The sequence below is a fragment of the Pimephales promelas genome, chromosome 6, assembly GCF_988280905.1.
Source record: "Pimephales promelas chromosome 6, fPimPro1.hap1.1, whole genome shotgun sequence".
Classification (NCBI taxonomy): Eukaryota; Metazoa; Chordata; class Actinopteri; order Cypriniformes; family Leuciscidae; genus Pimephales; species Pimephales promelas.
Window position 1 is genome coordinate 35,476,266 of NC_142774.1, and position 22,871 is coordinate 35,499,136.

General features: G+C 34.8%; 2 protein-coding genes across 3 annotated transcripts; both read right to left on the reverse strand.

Moving 5' to 3' along the window:
• Positions 1-469: 469 nt before the first annotated feature.
• On the reverse strand, positions 470-3,950 carry lratb.1 (lecithin retinol acyltransferase b, tandem duplicate 1). The gene is made up of 2 exons (XM_039651540.2): positions 3,417-3,950; positions 470-1,934 (listed from the first exon to the last, which is right to left on the reverse strand). Exons 1-2 carry the CDS (start codon positions 3,945-3,947, stop codon positions 1,782-1,784), a joined length of 684 nt encoding a protein of 227 aa, XP_039507474.2. The 5' UTR covers positions 3,948-3,950; the 3' UTR covers positions 470-1,781.
• On the reverse strand, positions 3,933-22,048 carry LOC120463698 (uncharacterized). 2 transcript variants are annotated; one of them, XM_089132498.1, is made up of 21 exons: positions 21,633-22,048; positions 20,919-21,019; positions 20,739-20,805; positions 20,397-20,527; positions 19,101-19,189; positions 18,885-18,984; positions 18,010-18,053; positions 17,420-17,497; positions 16,514-16,710; positions 15,523-15,587; positions 15,286-15,392; positions 13,261-13,363; positions 13,052-13,151; positions 12,874-12,913; positions 12,720-12,771; positions 12,209-12,329; positions 9,617-9,700; positions 8,776-8,899; positions 8,203-8,293; positions 7,058-7,160; positions 3,933-4,069 (listed from the first exon to the last, which is right to left on the reverse strand). In XM_089132498.1, exons 1-20 carry the CDS (start codon positions 21,880-21,882, stop codon positions 7,086-7,088), a joined length of 2,019 nt encoding a protein of 672 aa, XP_088988624.1. In that variant the 5' UTR covers positions 21,883-22,048; the 3' UTR covers positions 3,933-4,069; positions 7,058-7,085. The 2 variants fall into 2 exon arrangements, with proteins under 2 accessions (XP_088988624.1, XP_039508912.2); XM_039652978.2 differs by lacking the exon at positions 3,933-4,069 and having other exon boundaries at positions 6,755-7,160.
• Between the last annotated feature and the right edge of the window lie 823 nt (positions 22,049-22,871).

Here is a 22,871-nt window from a genome sequence, read left to right on the forward strand (position 1 = left end):
TTTTCAAATAATTTTTTTAAGATCAAAAGTTGCATTTGTTAACATTAAATAATGCACTGTGAACTAACATGAACATTTTGAACTTGCATTTTGTATGAATATAATGCTCATTGTTAATTCATGTTAGTGAATGCGTTAAAATGATTGTAAAGCCATTTGTAACCATTTTTAAACAAATAATCCTGTAAAAAAAAAAACGGTAAATTATTAACAGCTGTGGTTGCCAGCATCATACCGTAAAAATACGGTGTGTTACTGGCAAATCACATTTTTACGGTATGATGCTGGCAAATCACAGCTGCCAGTTTACCGTTTTTTACAGGATTATTTTTTTACAGTAAACTAAAGCTTATTGTAATGTGTTACCAATACAATCAACTCGTATGTCGCCTCACCACCATTTAACACTTTGAGTTAAATTGGTGTTAATTTTCTTTGGCAAACATCTGGAAATAAACACAAATTCAAATATGTAAAATATTTTTTATTTATTACACATTTTTTAGATGAAGTAGTTTCTACACTACTACATACTTACTATAGTAATATCAGTAAATATGGATAATTACAACTAATCCTAAACCAAAGCCTAACCGTAACATGTATATTTACATTTAATTAATAGACTTATTTGAAACAGTGCAACTACTTCACCTTAAAATAAAGTTTAACCAATTAATGTGATTAAAATGTCTTATTTATGTTCATTCTTACATGCTTACAGTAAAATAAAGGCTCCAAAAGGGGGTTCAACAGTAGAACTGTTGTGTTTCTCAACCCTGGGGTCACAAAAGATTTACAAGGCGTCATGAAGCTCACCCTAGTTTGGGGGATACAAGTAGGGATGTAACGTTTACCGACACACCATACAATTCATTACAGTTTAATATTTTAGTCATCATTAAAACCGCATTTGAAAACCAGGATTTGGACAAACTCCCTGTAAATATTTTCCAGCATTAAACAAAGCAACAGTCTCTCATGCAGGTGCAGCCTCCAGCATAGGTTTTATGTGTATTCAAAAATCTAAATTTGGATTATAAGCTCATGGAGCAGATTAATTAGCCCACCTATAATCGTTAAAGGGATAGTTCATTCTAAAATGAAAATTCTGTCAACATTTACTCTCCCTCAAGTTGTTCTGAACACAAAAGAAGATATTTTGAAGAATGCTGGTAACCAAACAGTTGGCACCATTGCCTTCCATAGTATTTTGGTGCTCCACAACTGTTTGGTTACAGGCATTTGTCAAAATATCTTCTTTTGTGTTGTTCAGCAGAAGAGAGAAATGCAGGTTTGGAACAACTTGAGGGTGAGTAAATGATGACAGATTTTTATTTTTGGGTTACCTATCTCTTTAAGGATTTTGAACATTCTCCTGGAACCTTTCAGTGAACAGTTCTTAAAAAAACTTTTTTTTTCTTAGTGTGAAGAACAATAGGCCTACATAATAATAACCTAAAGATCCCTTTTCAAGAACGTTTTGTGCAATGGAAAGGTTGACGTGAACCTCTAAAGAAAATGCTATATGTGCTATTATCACGGAATATAGCATTTGATTTGACATTGACATTGTACAGTATGTTTTCATAAAAGGTCATACAAATTTACAATATAAAATGTTAGGTAAAAAAATGAAAAAGATTAAGTTATCAATAGCGAAAATATACAACTGAATGTCAACAGCCGCAATGACTTTCTAGGCTACAGCAAAAAAATAATAACAATAAAAAGATACATTAAATAGTCTAGTTCGTGTGTGTTTAGACTTGAAGTGTCTCTTATCCAGCCATCCACAAGATGAAAGGAATGATAAAGGTTAGAAGTGCGGTGGACGGCGCTATTCCAAGAAAAAACATGGAAAGCATTCCGATGATAGTGGTTAGAAGAACACTCCTCTGGTCCCGGATTACTGATTTGAAACATTCACAGAACTGTTGAATGAAAGAAAGATGGGATAGATGAGATTCAGAGCATTACAACAAACAAAAACAAAAAAAAGCAAAGTGTGATTCGCATCTGAGAAGGTGCTGTTATGTTTTTCTGGACGAGTGCATCTCCCTAAACCCACTTGCCACTGAATGAAGCTGTTGTTTTTGCGCTAAAATGACCCAGATTTTCCATAAAGGTCTCGGTCAGGCAAATGACGTGAAAATACGTTGTCACTGGAGATGGAAGTTTGGAATTAAAGTGGTCGGTGGAACATCCAACCCTGCGACAATCTGGCATTTAGAATCTTGAAGATTTTATAATTATAGCCTATTCTGACAAAAAAAGAGGTGTAGACATTAAGCTTTAAAACATTAAGCTTAATGTTTACACCTCTTTCTAAATGTAATGTAGTCATTTTGATATTTTGGGGGGCTTAAAGTTAACAACAATAGCATAGGCTATAAAGTTGATTGTACTTTTTTAAATTTGTTTTAAAATATTACAAGATCCTCATTACTACCAGTCACATGTTTTTATTTTCATATGATTTTTATTTTATTTTATGAAAAGTGTTTTAGTTAGTTCACATTAAACATAGGCTAATAACATTTTTTTTTTAAATGTAAAAAAAAAATCCCTTGAAAAAAAATAGCTTGAAAAACGGCCTATTTTTGTGGCCTCATAAACGTTTTGTTTGAGGCGTAGGCTAGGCTATGAAAAAAGGTGTAACTTGAAAGGCTACCGCCCCAGTGGCAGCTTTTGTACCTTTTATTCAAAAGGTACAAAAATGAAATAACACTTTAATCCGTTTAGCCATGAATTAAGTTTGTTAAGAAATAATGTTTTATAGGCTAGGCCTGTAACTTTTTCCTTATCGATACAATTTTTTGCATATATATATATATATATATATATATTTTTTTTTTTAAAAAGTTGTGTTTTAGTTATTTCACATTAAACATATAGCTGAATTTAAAAAAAATGGGGAAAAAACTATTGTAAAAAAAATGCCTTGAAAAATAAAATAGCATGAAAAACGGCCTATTTTTGTGGCCTCATAAACGTTTTTTTTTTTGAGGCGTAGGCTAGGTTATGAAAAAAAAGGTGTAACATTTGAAAGGGTACCGCCCCAGTAACAACTTTTGTACCTTTTATTCAAAAGGTACAAAAATGAAATAACACTTTTATCCGTTTAGCATTGAATTAAGTTTGTTAAGAAATAAGGTTTTATAGACTAGGTCTGTAACTTTTTCCTTATCGATACAAATTTTGCATTTCAATTTATGTTTACTATAGGCCTATTGATTTTGCTAAACCAATTTTAAACATACCTTGCAAATGCATTAATGTGCGTGTCGCAAAGAAGAAAGAAAATAAATTGGCAACATTTAATGAATAACTTTTATATATTGGCCATTGATATGAAGTATCGACTCGCCGATTCAAAAAGAAAAAAAAACTGTCTGGAATCCAATCTCGTTTACCTTGTCTGTCTGCAGGCTGACCGCTGTCCCGTAGCGGCAGTAAGTGACAAAATGTTCGCAGTTATTCCAAAGAAGGCTATATGGAATATGACCGATAAGTTTTTCCGCTCTTCTGGCAACCTCCTCAGCGTCCAGCGGCTGTTTTCTCAGGATAGTATCCATTGTGTTGAGCAAAACAGGAGATCCGAAGGCAAAATCCTCCACCGTGTCAACCCGTATTGATGCATACTTGTAGATCACACCGAGAAGTAACCTCTTGTTTGTCACTACTTTCTGGATTTGGGATGTGTTGCTGCTGGTCATAACCAGCAGTATGTCAGGCATGAGGTGGGCAACTTTGTTGTCACCGAGATAAATGCCAAAGTGAGTAAACAAAGTGCGAGGAACCTCCAAAAGATCTCCGCGCTGGAAATAAGTGCTCTCCTCGCGACGGTTTGTGCATCTTTCTTGTTTAGATGGAGTGGTTCTGAAAAAGTTAAAATGTGCAAGTAGGAAGGTTTTCTCCAACAGTAGAGCCAGAGAATCTAACATTTTGCAGTACTGCTCAGGCTTCACTTTCCCCGCTTCGTTTTATTCTAAGAGCAGCGGTCCGGCATGACGTCAGTGCGTTAGCTGAAATGACTATTGGTCACTATTGATGCGCTATTGAAGAGCTGTAAAATGTAAACGAAAGAAAAGGTGATTAAAACCTGATAATTGATTTGCTGTAAGATACCTTATCATATAGCTACGGTAAAATATTGGTATGCATGTAAAACAATGCCATTAGTTTATAAGTAAATCTCACCAGAATGCATCCATCCTTAGCCTACAACTGTTTAAGTTTTACAGTAAAGTTTTTTTTTTTTTACTGTAGACAAGATGTTTTAAAAATGTGTAGAAAGAATGCACGCAAACCGATATGTGTGTGTGTGTGTATATATATATATATATATATATATGTGTGTGTGTATATAGTAATTTTTCAAATTCTACAAATCAAGTTAATTCATTCTTATGGCTATTGCTCGAAAATGAACAAATAAACTAGTTCAACTGAATGTCTGAGCTCCAGCAGCGTCTGGATTTTCTCTGATGTAGGTACGGCCAGGGTAGATGAATGTGGAAAAAGTGAGAGCAGAAAGTTTGGCCAACGGTGGTTTGAAGTTGAGAGCTGGTTCATGCCATGTGGCAATAATTAAAGTCCTCAATACATTCACCCAGACCGCACCAAACAAGAGCTCCTTTTACCAATGGACCAGTTAGTGGGCCGTGCCGACAGAGCACATGTCAGCACTTTATTAAAAGTCCCCAGAAATGTAGCCATCACATTTCCAAAAACAGAAAAGGATTGAATTCACCATGAGTTCAGCACCACTACTAATGAATACCAATAGCAACTAACGGTCTTAACTAAGAGTGTGTCAATGGATTGAAAACAACCAATTGTCTTGTAAATAGTCCAGCTCCATAAGTTTATAAAAACCCACATTGAGCTTAAGAGGACATTAAGTGGTAACAGTTGTAGCAAAATGATGCAAAACAGTCTTGACTCAGAGATAAAGGAAAGGATTAAAGCTGCACCCTCCCCCCGAGGTTTAGTTTAGTGGGAGAGCGATGATGGACAGGAGGAGAAATCAGTGTCAGAATGGTAACAAAGGTGTCCCAGTGAGGGCAAAAGCTGAATGTTGAGGGATTACTGATTACTTGGTGCTCTCTCATGGGTCTGTTGCTTGTTTGAACAGCAGTGGAGCGCTGAAAGATAGCGGGTGATAAATGACAAGCCATTTATCTTCCTTCCCTGTTTTGTACCCCAGCATCCCAAAGTCTCTGTATGTGACAGCTGAATGCGCTTGTGATAAATGTGTGAGTTCTGAGGGAGAGTGATTTCAGTTTATGTGACCGTGTATGTGTTTGTTGTGAATGACACTCCGTTGCATTGAGACGAAGCCAAGAAGCTCTGCAAGCGCACAATGAGGAACTGCTGGATCTGTCTGTCGGCCGTTGACAAATGAACTCTTCACATGTCTCGCCTTCCACTTCCTTTTGATCCCTCTGTGCCGCTAAGATCACGCTGTTAGCACATGCTAATGCGGGTCAAAACATCGCATTTACCATAAAACCTAATAAAAGAATGTGTTACAGGGGTCATGAACTGGCTTTTTAAATTTTATTATATTGTTGTCTGAGGTCGACTTATGACGTTCGATTGGTTTTTGCATTCAAAAACATCAAAATGAATAGGTAATAGGCTATTTTCTACCCTAGTTTTGAGCGTAGCTGAAAAACGCTCGGTTTTTTATGGGCGTTTCGCACTGAAGACTTTGAAGTAAACGCCCACTGCTGTGAGAGGATAAAAGTTTTGCATATTATAATGAGTTTCAACTCACCCGTCGATGCACTTGGGGGAAATTGTTTTGAAAACGTCCAATGTTGTAAAACGGCAACCGGAATGATTCGCCCATACATGTTCGACCCAGAGTCCGTGTTAATCTTAATCGGTCTGCAAATCCAGTCTTGTTTACAAAACAATCCTTAGTGAAATGAAGCGAACATACGGACAATGTTTAACCCTCATCAGCTGGAACGTCATGAAAAATAAAGTTTACCATTGAAATCCAGAGGAAGCTTATGCAGCGACTGTCTTCTTCCACAACGAGGCGCTGCACAATATTTTGTATTGCTCGGTAGTTCGATCCGCTTTTTCACCACAAGGTAGGCATCTATGTTATTTAGCTATCCGTGTAATGCACGAATCGGTGGGCGGGGCTAAACCAGCGGTGTTGAAGTAGGCGTTGATCTTCTTCTGTGGGGGTGTTGTTTTATCCTCTTTGACATCATAGTTATCACTTTGAAAAACGAGTCGTTTGCTGAGCCTGGTGTCAATAAAAGCTTTTATTGGGCTAACAAGGACGTTTTCAGTTCTGAAACTTAAAGAATATTCTTATAATATGATGACCTCTTAGATGTCAAAAGGTCAAGGAAAATTGGATTTCTCAGTTCATCACCCCTTTAACGTCACAGTGAAAAATGAATGAAGTGTGAGAGTTTGGGTGAGCAAAGGTTTTTTCTGCGGCATTCAAGCAAATTCTTCTTCCTTAGAGTACATATCTTCAACGGTAAACACAAACTCAGTCATCAGAAGAGGATAAGCCTTTTGCTCTCTGCCTTCCTGTGTCGATAGGGGTCAGAGGTAATGAGAGGACGTTGTATATGGGGACTTCAAGGGTTTATTGCTTTGCTGTCGCCTGTAAGACGTGGCCATCTCAACACAACTAAGTGAAGTACGGCGTACTTCTAATGTATTCACTACATATCAAAGCGCTTGCATGTTCAACAACGACCCAACAAAACTCACATTCAACTTCGATTGGCTCTTTTTAATGCTCATTCGTCCTACTAATCATTCTTAATAATTACAACAGAAACTAAAAATGATTAAAGGCACAGTTATGCGTTTGAATAGTTCACATTTTGATTCCGTGGAATCATTTGGACAGTTTGGAAACTGTTAGTAGACACAAAGTAAAACGGAAGACGCTGTTTACATTATACAAACCTCATAATATAATCCATCTGGGCATTTTCAGACATTATAAAACTACTATTTCTTGACATTATCCATTTGAAGCACATTTTTTAAATGTGGAATCTCAACACACCACCGGCATCTTTCAGTCTTCGTCCTTTTTAATCGACCATTGATTTCAAATCAGGTAGGCCTCTCAGTTTGTAGTCAAGCAGCATTTGCCCGTAGGCTTTTCCCTGAAGAATAACACATTTTTAGTAACACTAAAAACACAACGATTCACTATGTGGTATTTTTTTCTTACTGACCCCAAATTTTGTATCATGACGTACAAGTTTGGAATGACACAAGGGTGAGAAAACATTTTCGAGCCATTTCTTTAAAGGAGTAGTTCACTTTTAAAAAAACTTTTGCTGATAATTTACTCACCCCCATGTCATCCAAGATGTCCATGTCTTTCTTTCTTCAGGCGTAGAGAAATTAAGGTTTTTGATGAAAACATTCCAGGATTTTTCTCCATATAATGGACTTCAATGGGAACCAAACGGTTCAAGGTCCAAAAGACACTTTCAGTGCAAACTGCAAACTGTTCAAAGGGCTTTAAACGATATCAGACGATGAATAAGGGTCTTATCAAGCGAAACGATCTCTCATTTAAAAAATGAGCTCAGATGTCGCCTTGCTCTGTTCTGTGATGCACGTTCATGACTCTCCTGTTGAAACTCGTTTAACAAATTGAACAAATCTTTTTTCGTGTCATTTGGTTCATTCAACGAACGAAATGAACGACTTGACTCTGGAAAAGATTTGTTCATTTTGATGAACGAGTTCGCACAGGAGAATCACGAATGCACTTTTTTTTTTAAATGAGCGATCGTTTCGCTTGATAAGACCCTTATTCATGGTCTGGAATCGTTTAAAGCCCTTTGAACAGTTTGCAGTTTGCACTGAAACTGTCTTTTGGACCTTGAACCGTTTGGTTCCCATTGAAGTCCATTATATGGAGAAAAATCCTGGAATGTTTTCATCAAAAACCTTAATTTCTTTTCGACTGAAGAAAGAAAGACATGGACATCTTGGATGACATGGGGGTGAGTAAATTATCAGCAAAAGTTTTTTAAAAAGTGAACTACTCCTTGTAAATAGCTATATCAAGTAATCAGATATAAAATGTGAACTGCTTTCTTCATTAATATAAAACTTTAAAAATAGCCACACTTGTTGAAGTCACTGTGTCTGTGTCCATTTTGCGAGTTTGTTTGAATGAATGTGTTTTACCTGAGGGTCGCTGCGCAGAGACGCCACCCCTCCCCCTCCGAGTGCGTTCGGAAGAATGAAGTTCAGACCGTGAATGCCAGGCAGTTCGTACCTGGAAGCCACCACAAACATGTGAAATACATTATTTTAATTGAGATCACCTCCCGGTTTTCACACATCTGTGCATTAGCTCACACCACACTTTCATACAGACAGGCATCTAGACATGTCAGTCCTCAGCATGAGGTGGTCCTCATTAGCGGCACCAAAGGCGTTTTCCCCAACCCATAAAACCAGACACGCACTCACACACAGGTCTTTAAAAAGCTGTGCAGGCTGCAGATGTTGAGAAGCTCAGTATGAAAGTGTTACAATGTTTATGTTGTGTGACACTAACTTCCTTACAGCTTCAGACATCAACTGGTAATGATTTCCTTAAAAACAGACTACTAACAAAGTATTATATTGCGTTTTATGATTATCATTTACTCAAAAGATCTGCTATTGTGCTTTTTGCCTCATCAAACCATAACGTTTTGATATCTTTCACCACTGAAAGCACATCTGCTAACACATTTTTGGAATTCTTCTCACCGTATGACGGAGGGTTCATCAGTCGGATCCTTTCTGATCAAATGTTGGAAATACTGCTCCACAACCTCAGCAGTTAAACACTTTTTCAGGTAGGGGAAATACAGCGGGTGCCTTGCAATAACCCCTAGACACAGACGTTATACATACAGATTTATTGATATATGGAATAGACATGTGAGACATCTACCCTAAATATTTGATTTATACCGGCATCATGTTGAATGATATTACCATATTTATGTAACTTTCAAAGAAACATCTGTTACTTTGCTCAAAAACATGATTTTAAGTTTAGTCGTTTCATGTTCCCAGTACAACTCACACGGTCAAAAAGTCATAGATTACCAGAATTTCTCTACATTTGCATTTATGCATTGCATTGCATTACATTTACAAATGTATTGCATTTGCATGCAATTATTTATTTATAATAATGTACAGACAGTAGGACAAACGGATGGATGGATGGATAGACAGACATAGATTCAGTACGAGTTTGACATGTTATTTCGACACGAGAACAGCTAACAAATGATGTAAAAAACAACAAAACAAAAAGACTCACAGTCTACTATGAACGACACATAACCACCCGTCAGATCGAAGATGAAGTTAAAACTAGGGCAAGTTGCCACATCACAAGAGAGTGTTGCCTTTTGGGCTGCAGACAGTGGGCTGTGATTCGTGGTTTGTGGTCAGAGAACATGGCCTGACCCAGGATTTTCACAAGCATTTATAGCCAGAATGGCTTTTTTGGTGCGACACTGACATGCAATAAGCAAATTGTCTCATCGTGGAAATATTATTCACTGCGTGTGAAAACACATGGAGAAACACTTACCAATGTTTGCAGAGTCCCCTTTGTCTCCACTGCGTGTGTATGCTAAATCCTCCAGTCTGAAGGTATGCGGCCCAGAAGGCAGATCTGAAAGAGAGACAATTTTGTTCTCAGTGTAATTCAATTCAGCAGTTGGCAGGTTGAACTAACAGCGAGTTTATTTTGCTCTCAGTCAGATCACAGAGTGCTTGATCTGATTGATTATTTAAATAGGAATGAGCAAATTAAAATGACCATTCACACTATTGTTCAAATGTTTGTGGTCAGTAAGTTTTTTATTTTTGAAGAAGATCAAAATGAAGACTTTAATGTCAGATAAAAAAAATCAATGACAGTAAAGACATTTCAAATGTTATAAATTATTTTTATTTCAAATAAATGTTGTTCTTGTGAACTTTCTGTTCATCAAAGAATGTGACAAAATGTATCAGTTTCCCCTAAAAATATTAAGCAGCACAACTTTTTTTTCAACATTGATAATTTCAAGCAGGAAATCAGCATATTAGAATAATTTCTGAAGGATCATGTGACACTGAACATTTGAGTTGTTTCGGCATCACAAGGATAAATTACAGTTTAATATATAAAATTTGAATAATTATAATAAAATATAATAATATTTCACAATATTGTTGTTTTAATTTAATTTATTACCAAACAAATGCAGCCTTAAAAAACTTTTAAATGGTAATAATGGCCATAAATTTTAATAAATTTAATAATGATAAATGTATATAATAATTTATTTAATAATAATAATAATAATAAATTTTATTAAATAAATTTGAATAAATTTAATAATGGCCTTATTTAAAACTTTTAAATGGTAGTGTATGTTTTCCTGTAGAAAATGCATCACGCCACTATGACGCTGCAGTGTTTTGGGTGGCTGCCAGTGTGTTGCAATGTGGTTCTTAGGATGTCGTGAGTAGTTGCTTATTGTCCCATGTCTAAAAAGCCCAATGTTAAGTATCTATGTTTTTTGTCATCATTTACTCACCTTCATGACGTTTCGAATCTGTATGACTAACACAGAAGTAGATGTTTAAAAGCAGAATGCCCAAGATGCTCAACATTTTCTACGAATAATAACAAAAATTCAGTCTGTTTCTCATTCAAAGCTAAGCTTTGAGAAGATACTATACGACTGCATTCATGTACTTTTTGGAGCTTTTGCTGTTATGCACCTTTATTGCATAAAGAAGAGCAGCATGAGCATTCTTCAAAACGTTTATGTTCCACAGAAGAAAGAAATAGGCTACAGATTTCATAGGCTACAGATACAGCTCTTTGGCGGTTATCATTGGCTACATCCCCATTAATCAGATTTTCTGTCTCGGAAAAATGCCCTCAGGCTGCGGTAATGTTAGAAGCCCCTCTTACAATCAGCCCTCTGTGATGCTCTAATCACCGTGGCTCCAGGTTCGTCTGTCTGTCCGTTTGAGAGGGAAGGAGAGCGAAACAAAAAGAAAAGAAAAAAATAGCACAGACTCTGTCGCTTTATTTTGTGTTCATTTGTATTTAAGACCTTCAGTGTTTGTGTGCATAGATGAATGCGAGTGTGTGCATAACAGTCTGTTTAAAAGCTAGATCCAATGAAAGGGTGTTTCCGATCATTTAAAGGGTTTAGCTGCTTGTTTAGGGCAACTGAGAAGTGGCAAATAGATAAAGAGACTCATGCAAACACTGCTTTAGGCTCTCTGAAAGGCACAACCTTTGTAGTGTTCTGGCAAAGAACTCTGGGAAAACAAGCAGCACTGGATTCCGGTGCAAGGGATCTTATAAAACCTTCTCTTGGTAGAACAATCAAATTGGCCCTTAAAACCAGGCTTAAGCCTATTTTTTTCAGTTGAGTTTGTCGCTCAAACATTCAATCCACTTTCACCTTCAAGTAGGTCATATCAAACACTGCATGCTTACCTCCATGAGAAAAGAGACGGTTTTGATACACAAGAGTCTGTCATTAAAAAGGATTAGTCACAATGTGCTGATTTGGGAAGAATTTTGGAGAGAAAAAAACTTTGGTGCTGGGAAGCAAGATTAAGGTGAAAAGATGGTGTAGACTACAATTCTAAAGTTTGGAGTCCGTATGATTTCTTTAAAGCTTTTAGAAGTCTCACAAATTATTTGTTAAAAAAAAAAAAAAAAAAAAAAAACAGTAAAGAAATCATTTTGTGAAATAGTTTGAATATATTTTAATATATATTTTATGTTCTATTTGAATATATTTTAAATGTCAATTATTACTTCTTCAGTGTCGCGTGATCCTTCAGAAATCACTATATTGTAATTAATTAATATGTTTATTATCAAAGAAAACAGTTGTGCTGTTTTGTGGTATTTTTGGTATATTTTTGTGGTAACTGTGATAAAGTTTTGGGAATCTTTGATGAATAGTCAATAATTCAAAAGAGCAGTATTTATCTGAAATATATTTTTTGTAACATTATAAATGTCTTTACTGTCACTTTTGTTTAATTTATAAATAAAAGTACTGACCCTAAACTTTTAAAGTAGTGTCAGGTAGTCTAAGAATCACATTTGTGTGAACTATTCACTTTACATTTTGTCTCCCACATACAATCAGCAGGGTACCTGTGGGGTTTCCTCTGTATTCCTCTGAGGGGAGGGAGGGGTCATGTCTTTCTGCTAATGACGGGTCTGATACCACCTCTCTGTGTGTCTCCACAAGCTCCCCATTCACATGAATGTGCACCTGAAATCAACAATTAAGAGTCATTCATTCACACAATCATCCATATATGTATTTTAAATGAGCCATTTGCAAATTCTGTCCAATCCATATGGAATGACATTTTAATTTAATGCACATTTTGATTTTGTTGTATCAGTTCCCTTATAAAAAAAAAACATACAGTGATGATGGTATCAGATGTAGCATGAATTCATGTTAATAGGGACACTTTTTTCCATTCATCTCAATTGTGAACCAGTTTGCCTGAATTCACCCTATACTATGGTACTGTATTACCATATTCATAAAACATGGTATTTCAATGATTCTTTAAAAGAATGACATATATAGTATAAAATAGTAAATATAAAACAAAAAATTGGTATTATCATGGGGGGGAAATGGTAATACCTCCATATCTGCTTTGGGATGCAGGAAAAAGAAAGGTTTCAGAACTGGCGATCTAGAAAGAGAAATAAGACGTACACAACATTTTTCATGGTACACTTTTATTCAAAGTTATAAACAGTTTTTGGTACTTAAAGAACGACTAACTAACACTCACATTTTTGGTCGCCCTCCCACAATAGCTGTGAGTCCTGGAGCTGTAGAGGGGAGAGAGAGAGAAATAAGATACTGATCTAAGATGTTTAAATGTTTCTTCAGCTTTAAATGAACAGTGAGCTTAACCACAGTGGTTTGGAAACAGAGTAGGATAAGATTGAGTTGAGGTTGTAACTCACCCATGCCTGTTCCCGCTGGTGCCACCTCTCTGGAGAAAAACTCTAGCGCTTTCTTCTGCTTGTGATGGACGGCCATCCAAACCACAGCCTCACGAATACCCTGCGCAATAAAGAACTGCCTTCAAAAACTGTAGGTTATTTGTTCTAATTGTAAACGGACTGTGATTTTAAACAAAATCTTGAATGGAAAACAGAAACAGACAGCCTACTTTATTGACTGCATGTGGTCCGTATGTGTCCTCAGCGCCTAGAACTTGAATGTTGACTTCAGCATAGTCCTCCAAACCCAGCTGTCTGAAAATTCGCTGGGTCCTACAGATGATGTTTCAGCATAAAGTGCTACAGTCTTAGAAAAAAAGGTTCAATAAGGTTCTATATAAAACCCTAGGGTTCTTGACTCAATTTCAAGAGCCCTTTATATACAAAAATATTCTATATAAGGAGAATTGTCTTATATTATTGCCTAATACTTGCATATTAAATGTTTTTGTTTTTTTTTTTTTCGATTTGTTCTAGTGGTAAAGTATATTTATATGAAAGCTTGTTTCCGCCACAGAATGAAAAATAAAAAAAGGTAATTGCGAATTTTTATCTCACAATTCTGACTTTATTTCTCAGAATTACGAGATATAAAGTCAGAATTACGAGATATAAAGTCAGAATTGCGAGATACTGTATAAAGTCGCAATTGCGTGTTATAAAGTCAGAATTGCTAGATATAAAGTCAGAATTGCGTGATATAAAGTCACAATTGTGTTATAAATTCAGAATTGCGAGATATAAAGTCGCAATTGCAAGATATAAATTCGCAATTGCGTGTTATAAAGTCAGAAATGCATGATTTTAAGTCTAAATTGCGTGTTGTAATGTCAGAATTGTGAAATATAAAGTTTTCTTTAAAGTTAGTCTTTTTTTCCCCTTAGAATTGGCCTGATAACTCGCAATTGCGAGTTTATCTCACAATTCTGAGAAAAGATGTCAGAATTTCGAGATATAAACTCGCAATTATGTGTTATAAAGTCAGAATTGCGAGATGTAAACTCCCAATTGTGAGAAAAAAGACGCAATTCTGTCTTTTTTTCTCACAAAAACTTTTTTCTTTTTTTTGCGACTTTTTTTCTCCGAATTGCGACTTCATATCTCGCAATTGCGACTTTATTTCTCAGAATTACGACTTCATATCTCGCAATTGCGACTTTATTTCTCAGAATTGCGACTTTATATCTTGCAATTGTGACTTTATTTCTCACAATTCTGACTTCATATCTCGCAATTGTGAGATAAAAGACGCAATTATTATTATTATTATTTTTTTTATTCAGTGGCGGAAACAAGCTTCCATATATTTACAAGCTGTTTAATTCATAAAATTCCGTTAAAACTGTTATTTTAAAGGGTTTTTTTGAAGGTCTCCTACAATAGGCTTACATGAATTCAAGGTCAGAAAACACTTTATTTTTCTCATTCAAATTCAAAGATTCACTCTAAACCACTCCTTTCTAAGAGCCTACCCTGCGCTCTGATTGGTCAGACGGCCCAGTCTGTTGTGATTGGTCGATCACTAATGGCGCATGAAGAACACAAAATGCCTAATTTTAGCTTCTGAGGCTTCTTCAGCGCTTGTTACAGAGCGATACGAACGATTTCTGACCATAATTATTGTGTTTTTCCCTCAAAACAAAATTTATAAAATGATCCCATGATGGGAAACTACTATTTATAAAGCACCTGACAGAACCCTTTATGATTCTATATAGAACCTTTTCTTCTAAGAGAGTACAGTTCATTTCATATCATTTTATCATGCATTAAAAGCTCTAATACACTTTTTAAACACTTTAAAACATTTTATTGTAACTTTTTTTTAGGAAACTTAATCTTGACTGGCAAAAGGCCAATTCACGCCAAACTGACACTTTGTCTGGGTTTTGTCGGATCAGTGTGTTACCCCTACCGGAGTCCGTTGCCATTGATCAGCACTTGTTTTCACCAACTGAACATGTTCAGTCGTCGTTTGTTGGTTTGTGGAATGTCTAAGAAGTGTCGTACTGTAATCTGGTATTTGTCCGCATTGGTTTTTGCGTCTGTAGGTACTATGCAAATTGTCCTTTAATCTAACTTATACCAATTTGTATTGCAAAATCCAATGGAAAATGGAAATTTTTTACACTTTTAAAAAAAGAATGAAATATTAAGTATTTGACATACAAAATCACTAGAAGTAAAGCCTTAACCTTTTGATAATACTCTCTGCTGTTCTTCTGGCTTTTTCCACAGCTCTCGGACCACCAACAGGACAAACTGCAGTCGCCCTAAACCCATCCACATATGTGGCACAAACCTTAAGGTGACAAAATACAAACCATAACCAATTATTTTATTAAAAGCTTATATATTAATTCTTGATTATTATATAATAAATTAATTAAAATGACTGATTTAAACCAACTCGGGTGGAAAGGTTTACCCACCTTGTAGTCGCCTGATGGAGGTGATCCCTTGGCACCATCTACTTTCACTGCTCCACCATCCACATCTAGAAAGGCAAAATAATTCATAGTGAATGACAAATAATGAATGTTTAGAATTTATTTAGAAATATATAATGATAAAATAATGTCATAATATGAAGAGTTCAGATGCAAAAACCTCTAAATGCCATTTGAAATTTTCTTCTTTAATGATGATTTTTATCAAACTTGTATATTTAAGTTCAGCAATTTCACTTAAATAACAATTAATAGGTAATTATCATTGCCATTTAAGTGAAATCACTGAACTTAAATATACAAGCTTGATAAAAATTATCATTCTAGAAGAAAATTTCAAATGGCACTTAGAGGCTTTTGCATCTGAACTCTTCATATGATCTTAATTTATGTCAGTTTTGGTTTCGAGTAAAAATAAAATAAATGTTCATTTAAATTCATCCGTCTTGTGATATTTATATATATATATAGCAGCTATTGGTCACATTCGTCTTTAGATATCAGCCCTTAAAATATCCATGTAACATATTGATCTCAGCATTTTTTAATGTTTCCACAAAAGATCAAATCAAGCTAGTGTACGTATGTACTGTTAGCTTACTGATTACATGGACAATGAGATGGAACAAATAAAATGTTTGTTTTGTGATAAAGAAAATAACATTTAAATGGAAGAGGTTGTAAAGGTTATAGTAGATAGCTGGAACCGGCTCTAAAGTAGCCAGTCTAGACAACTGGTGTAAAATCAATGGGGCTGAGTCAGATATTTAGAGATAATAAACAACAATCTGATCACTGCGGGAGGATTTCTCCTGGAGATAACTACTGTCACCAACCAGCTTCGGCTTGCTTAAAATTGTCTCTCCACAATATTAAAATCATTCGTAAATTTTAAATATGCCACTGACACAGTATCAGAAACAACAATGCATGTAAGATCCAGTAAAAGCTGACTAAAAAAAAAAAGAATGACCTGGGATCTCAGTAATGGTGACATTGGAGAAGTCACATGTGACATCAGGTAAGAGGTAATGCTGTGGGTCTCCGATCTCATACACTAACTGCTCTGCCACTGTACCAAAAGAAACTAGCCCACCGGTTTTTGGAGGTTTGGACAGTGTAAATGAACCATCAGCAGAACATTCTACCACAGGGAAGCCCATGTTATCCCTGCAAATCAAATGAGAATGCACATAATAATTAGAATTAACCAATTTTATTTCACTTAAAGAGAAGAAAGCCTTTTTTATGGACCATTAGGATTTTTGGTTACACTTTATTTTAAGGTGTCTGTGATACACCGTACATTTAAGTACTGAGTAACAATAATTAACTACATGTACTTACTATAGGGTTAGGATTAGGATTAGGGTGTGGTTTATGCACAAGTTAAAGTAACTACATGTAACAAGGACATTGTAAAATAAAGTGTTATCAGATTTTTTGGCACTGTGACATTATTTTCATGACAATCTTTAAGGAAAGACTGCATTTAATTTCAGGTGTATATATACAGTATACTGTATGTTATAGTTATAGTCAGTTTTGTTCTGTTTTGGCTATGTTTCAATGTGTTTTGGTTCTGTCTAGACAGTTTTCAGTTTATCTGAATATTCATCCCATTAACCTGTTTGTTCATCAATTATCTCATTAGTTATTTTCTTTGCTCTGTGTTTGCTCTGAGTTCTCCTTAGTTCTCTGTCCGTTATTACGATAATGATAATCTAATGCAACTGACAAAGAAATATAACAGATGACTGACTGTAATGCGAATTTATGGAGGAAAAAGTTATGAAATAGTCACAATACAATGAATTGTTCTCTTTTGATTTTGAGTTTAAATGTGCCACCATGAATACATCAGATTTTGAGTTGTTACCAGTCAGGAACTGTGTGCCAGTCTGTGAAAATCCCGCCTGTGGCCTGTGCACCGCACTCAATCAGATGACCTGCAAGGCTACAACAGAAAAAAAAATTCTCATGAAATTTCATGGTAACCCAAACAGGTACAGACCTTGACTAATAACATAAATGGTTAACCACACATATTCTTACAATGAAAGGTTCTTCACAGCACGCAACTAAAACAAATGATTCATGTATGACTGTCTGACCTTATGTTCACCTCACACGAGTGTGTGTGTGTGTGTGGCCAAGTAAAGCGTACATTAAGATGACAAAATGCCTGCACAAAAATGGCAATACCCGAAATCCTTGTCCTTGCGAGGACATTTTTTGGACCCCATGAGGAAAACAGCTTTATAAATCATACTAAGTAATGTTTCTAAACATTTATTTTGTGCGATGAGTGAGTTTAGGGGTATGGTTAGCGTAAGGGGATGGAATATACAGTTTGTACAGTATAAAAACCATTATGGTCTATGTAAAATACCCAGTAAACATGTAAACACAATGTGTGCGTGTGTGTGTACATGTGTGTGTTTCAAGACCTCACAGATTCAACAGTACCTTCCAGCAGCCAACAGGTCATAGTTATTGGAGTCCCAGGCAAACTGTTAAAAGACAAATGTTATAATAAGTTTTATGCAAATAATTTGTGCATTTAAGAGAGACTCATTAAAAAAAAATCTTGTTTTTTGATATATATGTATATATACATATATATACATATTTGATTTATATATATATATATATATATATATATATATATACTGTATGTGTGTTTGTGTGTGTGTGTGTGTGTGTGCGTGTAAGTGTGTGTAAATATATACTACTTACAGTATTTTGAAATACATTACAATAATGAAAATCTAATGCAACTACGAATGAAAGAAAATAAAAATGAAATATCAAAGACTGTAATACAAATTTGTCAACATGCTATATAAATTATGTATACACTTATTTATAACAGACATATTTTAAAAAACATTTAAATATATTTACAAGATTTTTAATTATATATATATATATATATATATATATATTTAATTAAATAAAGTCAAGGAATCTTTAGTTTGTCTAGAAAATTCAAATGCTAGACTGAGAAAAGGTTTTGTGGATGCAAAATATGCACTTTTTGTGAATGAAAAATTCTGCCAAATATATACAGAAACACGGTTAAAAGCACCACAGCAATAACAGCTTAACAAGAAAACTTTGAATGTGAATTTCTTTTTGATTTTGAAAGTCTGGACCTCTCCCTGTAGATGCTAAAGTAAACTTAGCTCTTTCTGAAAAGATACACAGCCGGTGTGTAACTTGTTTCGGTTTTGTGTTGATGAAGAAGGTTCAAATTACCAACTCGTCGTTACTGATGAGTCTGTTACACAATCTCTGTTGCACAAGAAATCTGAAGAACGCTCCTGCGTGACAAACCGTACAGAATGCATCAGCGGTCCAAGAACCACAGCGCTGTCCACACAGCGTCCCGTCACAACAATATCAGCCCCGAGATCCAGGCAACGTTTAATGGGGAGGGCGCTGAGAGATACAGAGACGAGAAAGCTGAATCTCATATGCTCAAACCACCAGTGCAGCTCCAGGCATGAAGAACAGACAGGACCAATGACACGCTGCAATTAACTTGTAGTTCTTACCCAAAATACGCATTCATGCTGTGAACGCTTTTTGGAAGTGGTTTCTTTCCCAATGAATCAGTCATCCTCAGTTCAGTCAAAGACTCTTTCTAGGATACACAACAAACCAAAAGATGACAGGAAAGACTTCAACACTGTCTAAAAATTCCTAAGTAAGGGTAGAGGATATAATAGTATTAGTCCTATGGCTAAAGTAATAACTCATACTTAGATGTTGCAATCTTCCAAAAATAGGGTAATATTTTACAGGTGGTGCCCATAAGTAGTGTTAAAAGTATTAATTATACTCTACCGTTCAAAGGTTCAGGTCAGTACGTTTCTTTAAATGCTTTTATGCTCACTAATGCTGCATTTATTTAATTAAATATACAGTTATATTGTGAAACTAGGGCTGGGCAACGATTAATCGCGATTAATCGCATCCAAAATAAAAGGTATATAAATTGTATATAAATTGTATATAAATATTCACACACATGCATGTATATATTTAAGAAAAATGTGTTATTAATATATTCAAATTTTTATATTTTAACATATTTAATATAATATATGTTAATTTAATATATTTTGATATATTAATATTTATATTTAATATAACTTATGTATAAATATATATACACTATATGCATGCAAATATATACATGTATGTGTGTGTGTATATATATATATATATATATATATATATATATATATATATATAAATAATTATACTCACTACACACATATATTATGTAAACACAAACTTTATTTTGGATGCGATTAATCATTGCCCAGCACTATGTGAAACATTTTTATATTTTAAAATAACTGTTTTCTATTTGAATTTATTTTAAAAAGTAATTTATTCTTGTGATGCAAAGCTGAATTTTCAGCATTAATACTCCAGTCTTCAGAGTCACATGATCCTTCAGAAATCATTTTAATATGCTGATTTGATGCTCAGGAAATATTTCTTATTATGATCAATGATGAACAGTTGTGCTGCTTAATATTTTTGTGGAAACTAATAACACATTTTCAGGACTCTCTGATAAAAAATAAAGTGTGAAAAGACATTATAAATGAATCAGACATTATAAATTTGTAAAAAAATAAATAAATAAATCGATTCATTAAATATGATGCCCTTAAATATTCGTCAATGTCTGTTGAATAACAGATGCTAAGAAACTAAATACAAAACATTCAAAACTGTATTGTTTGTTGTGATGCATCATGCTGGTTTTCATGTTGGATTATACTGACACCTAGTGATGTGGCTGTAGTATCAGGAAAAAACTAAAGTTCAATTACCTTTGGCATCAGGTCATCGCCAGTGACCACAGCTACCTTCAAGTCAAGTCCCGCTTTTTTAACTACTTCCTGTAAAGCTGCTCCACAGGCAAGAGGATTGACTCCTCCAGCATTACTGACCACACGAATGCCTACAGGAAGAAGAAACAAAACAGCATGACAACAAGGCATTCAGTCTAAAAAGTATTTCCATAAAATATTATGAATGAAGATAAACCATTTTTGCATGTTATATTATAAGATAAAAGTAAACATAACACAATACAACCCATATAAACATGAATTAATCTAATAAAAATGTGTCTGGGTAAAAGTCACATTCTTGTCATAACTTTACATTACCTCTTTTGCTGATATCCTTAATAAATGGGGTGAGTGAAAGGACAAAATCAGGAGCGTATCCCATGTTCTTAAAGAAAATGGAGCATTGTTAATCTCAATGTGCATCATAATTATCAAATTAAGTTAAAAAATATTGTTAAATATCAGTTTTGTGGGTCACATCAGGTATAAATAACTTACAGGTGCTTTAGTTTTGGCTGCTGAGAGCAGTGACATGGTGATTTCTGACAGATAATCAAACACAAGGAAGTCCAATTTCCCACCATATATGAGCTGAGGAACTGCATGGGAGAGATTTTGTGAGATTGTTTGTTTACACAATTTCATCAAGACAAAATTGGCCCATAGGCTATTTTGACACTTACGCCACACTTACAAATGTATATGAATGTATGAATTAAAAACAAAATATCAAACCAAGTGGCATTTATTCTAGGTAAATGTTGCATTAGCACGCTTTTACAAGCAAAACATTTTGCAATATTGTTTTTTTTTTTTTTGCTAGGGCTCTATCGTAATAACATGAGTAGGCTATGTTTAATTAAGACAAAAATATTTTAGGTTGTTAAACGTTATGAACATACATAATTCCACTAAAGTTAGCTTGAGAACAAGTTGGAAGGAAATGTTTAGTAGTCAATCATTTGTTTTCAGATTCTCGGTTGTTTTGATGTCATTTAATAATGCAGTGCCAGTGAAAGTCAAACAACATATTTAAAGTGTGAAAGAGTGAAAAGGCTTTGGTGACATCTAATGGCCAGTCACGGAAACAACTACGTTTTTTAGTTCGCTTGTTTTGTGTACGTTCTACTCAAGAACTAAAATATGCAGAAATGGATAAATAACTTATATCCAATGTCAAAATACATAAAGTAAATAATTTAATTGAAATACCTGACGTTGCAGTATCACCCCAAAACCCCGAAGCGCATCCAATCCGTAGAGTTCGGTGTGCTGATGAGGCGTAATGTCTGATACTGATTCTGTGACCTGATTTTCTTGTAAAACATCTGACAGTAGTTGCAGATTCGGTGATATTGTGTGAATATGAGACATTATTCCCGAAGAAAGGCAGTGGTGAGGTTGAACAAACTCTCAATGTCAACCGATGCAAACTCCCGGATATGCGCGTGAGATTCGTCATGCTCGACAAACGCGTTTCTTTTGAATTTATTTTTTCTTTTTTTTCTTTTATGCGGACAGACGATAGCAAACTTACTACAAGATTAGACTTTCAAAGTACATTCTCGTTCTACACACAATCGCATCCGTGTAGGACAAAATTATATTATCGTGGTTCCTACTATTCTAGGACAGTTCGCACGCACGCACACACACACACACACACACACACACACACACACACACACACACACACACAATGTGCATTATATGTGCTGCTATATTACTATATTTATTGCTACACTGCTACTTTAGCAGTTGCCATTTTTTCTATTATGACCATATGTAAAGGTTTAATTTGCAAATACCTTAGGCTATATTTTAAGGATGCACTTATTTATATTATAGGCTACTACAAGTGCTTTAGACCCTACAGAAATGGTCACCAAATTTAACAATTAAATATTCAATTTGTAATATCATTTCAGAAGCAAAATGCCACTTTGGATGTTTTTTTTTTTATAATAATAAATGTATTTGAATTCAAAATTGTTATAGATTCTGTTGGCATTGGATGAAAATTTGGTAGCCGGAATTGTTCTCCTTCCTATAATCATGTTTAAAGAACATTAAAGCTGAGCTGTCTTTCATCAACATAAGACATGTTATCTGCAGTGCAACGAGAGTGCACATCAAAAACAACTTAAAACAAACATTAGTTGTGTAATTGAAAAGGACAGTATGATCTTCACAGACACAAGTTCCCACTTTCATTGTGCAAATCACATTTGCAAACATTCAGTGAATCATCCTGTTGAATCAGTCAGTAAGTAATGATCTATCCACAACCCTAAAATTAAATAGAAATGTGTAAAATATAGTTCAAATGTTAAACAACTTTCTGCCATATACACTTCCGTTATAAGTTTTGGGGTCAGTATTGAAATTCTATTTATTTTTGAAAATCCATTATGCTCATCAAGGCTCCATTTATTTGACAAAAAATAATAT